Source organism: Saimiri boliviensis, chromosome 11 (genome assembly GCF_048565385.1).
Source record: "Saimiri boliviensis isolate mSaiBol1 chromosome 11, mSaiBol1.pri, whole genome shotgun sequence".
NCBI classification, from domain to species: Eukaryota; Metazoa; Chordata; class Mammalia; order Primates; family Cebidae; genus Saimiri; species Saimiri boliviensis.
Window position 1 is genome coordinate 34488800 of NC_133459.1, and position 6000 is coordinate 34494799.

Sequence of the window (6000 nt, forward strand, 5' to 3'; positions counted from 1 at the left end):
GAAATTATGTAACTACTATTAAGAACTGATTGTAGCAAAGCAAATCTAAAAATACATTTTGAAAAACATTTTCCCTGAAAAAAATGTCTCTTACTGAGAAATGTAACTTTTTTTAACTTTTTTTTTTTTGAGACGGAGTTTCACTCTTGTTACCCAGGCTAGAGTGCAATGGCACGATCTCGGCTCACTGCAACCTCCGCCTCCTGAGTTCAGGCAATTCTCCTGCCTCAGCCTCCTGAGAGGCTGGGATTACAGGCACGCGCCACCATGCCCAGCTAATTTTTTGTATTTTTAGTAGAGACGGGGTTTCACCATGTTGACCGGGATGGTCTCAATCTCTTGACCTCATGATTCACCTGCCTCGGCCTCCCAAAGTGTTGGGATTACAGGCTTGAGCCACCGTGCCTGGCCATCCGAGAAATGTAATTTTAATGTGTAAAATTGTTCTAATCCTCTGGCAGGTGTTAGAATTCCTTTTATTATAGGATGAATGCAGTTAACCAGGCAATGTGTTAGCTATTAGACATTCAACAATATAAAAGAAATTCGTAGTTTCAAAAAGGTACAGGCACTGTTATTTTGCTTTTATAGTAAAACATACAATAAGGAAGGGGCATTAATAATGTAATAAATCAAGAGAATAATGAAATTAATCCAATCTACTTACAACCAAGGCTCTGGCATCCTATTCCTAAAAATGAAAATACTATTACAAACCTCCTTCACTCAAGGGTCCAATTGTTTCATAGCTGCCCTGTCCACTATCTGAAGGACTATCTGCTTCCTCTTGTGAAATGACTTTTGGATTGTTGATTTCTAGGTGAACCTAGAAAATGACAATTACTTTGTGTTAACCAGCAGGTAACCGAAAGCTTCAAGTACATAATGACACATAAATCATCATGGGATCATCAACCTGAACTAAGGAAAGAATCAAATACAATGGTTCCTTGAAGGATGACATTTAGAATTACTGGACAACAAACTCATTTTTCACCTTTGAAGGATGATAACAAAGCCAACTTTTTGAGGAATGATTAAAAAAAAAAAAAAAGAAAAGATCGCCGGGTGCGGTGGCTCACACCTGTAATCCCAGCACTTTGGGAGGCCGAGGTGGGTGGATCACGAGGTCAAGAGATCGAGACCGTCCTGGTCAACATGGTGAAACCTCGTCTCTACTAAAAATACAAAAAAAAATTAGCTGGGCATGGTGGTGAGTGCCTGTAGTCCCAGCTACTCAGGAGGCTGAGGCAGGAGAATTGCTTGAACCCAGGAGGCGGAGGTTGCAGTGAGCCGAGATTGAGCCATTGCACTCCAGCCTGGGTAACAAGAGCGAAACTCTGTCTTAAAAAAAAAAAAAAAAAATGGCTCAAGTCTGTATCCCAGCACTTTGGGAGGCTGAGGCGGGTGGATCACAAGGTCAAGAGATCGAGACCATCCTGGTCAACATGGTGAAACCCCGTCTCTACTAAAAATACAAAAAAGTAGCTGGGCATGGTGGCACGTGCCTGTAATCCAAGCTACTCAGGAGGCTGAGGCAGGAGAATTGCCTGAACCCAGGAGGCGGAGGTTGCGGTGAGCCGAGATTACGCCATTGCACTCTAGCCTGGGTAACAAGAGCGAAACTCCGTCTCAAAAAAAAAAAAGAAAAAAAAAGAAAAGATCAAGCATTTATTATGATTTCTCTGTGTGAACTGTTCCCCAAAATATCCAAATGACTGATAAGGGAAAGTTTCTCATTGATTAAAGAAATATCCTAATCAATGAAGAAATAATAGAATTAGATTATCACAATTTTATCAACCCTCAATTATTAAACAACAGACCTAGGCAATTATCATTAATGGCTGCTAACATCATCAAAAGAGAAACAACCAGACATTATGTGCTGCCCAATAGAAGTACCCAATGCTAGCTATAAAGTATTCCTGACAAAACAATCAACTCTGAATCCTATCAAGTCTCTAGATCTAACTACCTATTTACAGGAACTAGAGGGAATAGGGGAACATGTTGAATAACACCACAGAGATGCAATCTAGATGTGGGAAACTCCACAAGTCAAACTGGGTGATTTCTTTCTTTTTAATTTCTTTCTTTCTTTTTTTGAGATGAAGTCTCACTCTGTCACCCAGGCTGTAGTACAGTGGCACAATCTCAGCTGGGATTACAGGCATGCACCAACACACCCAGCTAATTTTTTGTATTTTAGTAGAGATGAGGTTTCACCATGTTGGCCAGACCAGTTTTGAACTCCTGACCTCAGGTGATCCACCAGCCTTGGCCTCCCAAAGTGCTGGGATTACAGACATGAGCTACCCTGCCCAGCCAGTTTAACAATATATTGTAAAGAAAAAAAAGAGAGGGAGAGGGACCCATAAAGAAAGTTGATACACAAGAGATACACAAGTGAATGTATGTATCTGTGTACATAGGTATATTTCTATAGTTATATATATACACATATATTTCTATATGCATGTATGTAATGTATACTTCTACATACATATATGTATGTTTCATATATTTATGTATATCTTAAAATATATACATATATGTGTATATATACACATATATATTAATATAAACAATTGCAATATGCCAACTTTGGGTGATTCAAAAAATGAAAAATATAAAAAAATTATGCTAAAGTGGCATATAAAAATAAATGAAATATCTATGACTCAAATAAATCTAAACACTGACTAGATACTTCTTAGGTGTGGTAATAATATTGTAGTTATCTTTTATGGAAAGCCCTTGTCTTTTAGATATGCACGCTAAAATATTTGTGGTTAAAATAGTATGGTATCTGGGACTTTCTTCCAAATAATCCAGTGAGAGGAAAAATGGGTAGGGGTATAAATGAAACAAGACTGGTCATGATTTGATAATACAGGTTGAACATCTCTAATCTGAAAATCTGAAATCTCCCAAATCCAAAACATTTGAGCACTGACATGATGCCACTAGGTTGAAAATTCCACACCTCATCTCCTATGATGGGTTGAAGTAAAATCTTTGTTTCATGCACAAAGTTATTTTAAAATACTGTATAAAATTACCTTCAGACTATGTGTATAAAGTGTATATGAAATATAACTGAATTTCATTTTTTAGACTTGGGTCCCTCCCCTAAGACATATCATTATGTGTATGCATATATTCCAAAATCCAAAATAAATCTGAAATTCAAAACCCTTCTGGTCCCAAGCATTTCAGATGAGAGATACTCAAAACTGAAGTCAAAGTAAGGTGATGGGTTCATTATACCAGCTTTTCCATGTTTGTATAGATTTGAAAATAAGACAGTATAAAAAGTCACAAATAAAAATTTAAGGAGCAGGGTTATGTTAGGTGACTTGATCAGTTGGTGACCAAGCTACCCTAAATGCCAAGTCTACCTCCTTTATGTTCTTTAGGCTCTGAATCAACTTATTAATAAAGGGAGAAATATGAGCTTCAGTAATGTAACAGGGCACAAGGCCTCACCCTAGTGGCTTCTCAAAAAATTATTAAATTGATTTGAATTTTTGGTATTCAATTTTTTTTTTTTTTTTTGATACGGCACCTCACTATGTCGCCCAGGCTGGAGTGCAGTGGCAGGATCATGGCTCACTGCAGCCTTGACCTCCCAGGCCCAAAGGATCCTCTCACCTCAGCATCCAGAGAAATTGGAACCGTATGCGACACCCAGCTAATTTTTGTATGTTTGTTTTGTAGAAACAGAGTTTTGCCATGTATCTTATGCAGGCTGGTTTTGAACTCTTGAGCTCAAGCAATCCGATCACCTTGGCCTCCCAAAGCCCTGGGATTGCTGAGAATTAATATGTATTCACTGATGATCCTCTCAACAATCCAGAGCAGTAAAACTATTACTTCTGTTTGTGAATGTGGAAACCAATTTTAGGTAACCAGACAGCTTAAGGAATAGGGCTGCTTTTAATCACGATTCTCTTCTATGCAATTTGCAGCAATGTCAAAGGGCAGGGCCAGGAACAGGGTGAGGTCAGGTCTCAAAAAATTCAGTAATCAAAATAAATAACACATCAATGCAATTATTTTTCAAAAAAATAAATCTCCCACGCCTGTAATCCCAGCACTTTGGGAGGCAGAGGCGAGCGGATCATGAGGTCAAGCGATCGAGACCATCCTGGCCAACATGGTGAAACCCCGTCTCTACTAAAAATACAAAAAAAATTAGCTGGGCATGGTGGGGCACGCCTGTAGCCCCAGCTACTCAGGAGGCTGAGGCGGGAGAATTGCTTGAACCCGGGAGGCAGAGGTTGCAGTGAGCTGAGGTCGCGCCACTGCGCTCCAGCCTGGCGCCTGGTGACAGAGTGAGACTTTGTCTCAGGAAAAAAAAAAAAAAAAAAAAAAAAATTAAATCTCCATGAGACCCCTGCCAATAATTAAAAAAAAAAAAAAATCAAATCAACAGAGGCCATATGTGGTGGCTCACGTCTGTAATCCCAGCACTTTGAGAGGCCGAGGTGGGCAGATCACCTGAGGTCAGGAGTTCAAAACCAGCCTTCATGGCCAACATGGTGAAACCCCATCTCTACTAAAAATAAAAAAATTACCTGGGCATGGTGGCACACATCTGTAATCTGAGCTACTTGGGAGGCTGAGGCAAGAGAATCACTTGAACCTGAGAGGAGGAGGTTGCAGTGAGCAAGATCGAGCCACTGTACTCCAGCCTGGGCCACACAGTGAGACGCTGTCTCCAAAAATAAGAAAATAAATAAAAATCAACAATCTATGGCTCATGAGGTCAGCCGCCCGCTTCTGTAAATAAATGTATTGGAACCAGGGGCGGGATTAGGGTGAGGTGAGTGAGGCAGGGTCCTGCAAGAGCCTGGTCGGATCTTGTCTTTGTTTAAACGTCTGATATTTTGTTCAATATCAAATCATAAAATGTTTTGCATTAATTTTGGTTTTTTAAAAATATTGCATTGAAATAATGAGTTACATTTGATTACTGAGGGTTTTGGCACCCCTTTAAATTTTGCTCCTAAGGCGAGAGTGCCTTGCCCGAATCCGGCCCCAGAAAGGACACAGGTCTGGAAACGTATGTTATTATGCCCAGTTTCACCAGAGAGCTGCCAGCCACCAGCCAGGAGCCCCGACTGTGACTTCCCCACTCCGGGCCCCGTCGGAAAACGCGCAGGGCCAGCGCCCGATGACCTCCAGGCCCGCTCCCAAGCCGTGTGGCGCTCCCTAGCAGAACACTCTCGCCCTCTATTTGCCGAGAATCCCGCCCCGCACCCTGGCGGCCCGGTTCGGCCAGAGAGTCCTGGTTTTCGGGGCACCCCGAGGGGAGGAGCTTCCGCGGCAGGAAACGCGCCAAAGGGCTGGGCGGGCGGCAGGGAAGGGCTGAGCTTTAGGCACCGCGCGCCGCAGAGACCTGGAGGGGCCCGAAGCACCGGAAGCCCGACGGCGGCACGGGACGCCCATTCGGAGACCAACCTGGCCGAGTCGCCAGGCCGCGGGAGCGGGCGCGGCGAACGCCAGGAGCCGCAGTAGTACCGCCCGGGAGCTCCGGCTCTGCCGGGTCTACCCCAGCCCTACCTAACCCCTCGGCGCCGGGCCTTCGCAGCCCCGGTGAGAACCGTGTGCATAAACTCACCTCGGAACCCACCTCTCCCGTCATGACTCCTGCCTGCACAGCGCTGCGCCAGGGATGGAGCAGTCTGTGGTTCCCTCAGCCGGAGCGCAGCGGCTACCACAGTCTCCAGCCCGGCAGCCCTGTTCGAGCTTTCCCGCCCAGCCAGAGTGGAGGCCCCACCCCGATAATTTGCACCAATCCAGAGAGGGCTTTCGAGCGAGGCCCCGCCCTCATCCGACCCACCAATCACGCAGCGCCTCCGGCCGCCCAATCTCATTTAACTCGGGCTGGGTTGGCGGGTGGTAGTAACTTGGCCGCGGAGCCCGGGCCACCTGGAGGTGCGCGGGATGCGGTGCCATAGGTACTAGGCGAGCAGTGGTCTTTGACCATTG

The 6000-nt window shown here is 44.1% G+C and overlaps 1 protein-coding gene across 1 annotated transcript in view; it reads right to left on the minus strand.

The window, feature by feature from the left end:
- The window catches only part of CLSPN (claspin), a 38676-nt gene extending 32913 nt beyond the window's left edge, over positions 1-5763 (minus strand). Inside the window, exons 1-2 of the mRNA XM_039473998.2 lie at positions 5630-5763; positions 718-826 (exon numbers count right to left, since the gene is read on the minus strand). Of these exons, the coding sequence (XP_039329932.1) occupies positions 718-826; positions 5630-5653 (133 nt within the window). The 5' untranslated portion in view covers positions 5654-5763. The remainder of the gene's footprint in view (positions 1-717; positions 827-5629) is intronic.
- Between the last annotated feature and the right edge of the window lie 237 nt (positions 5764-6000).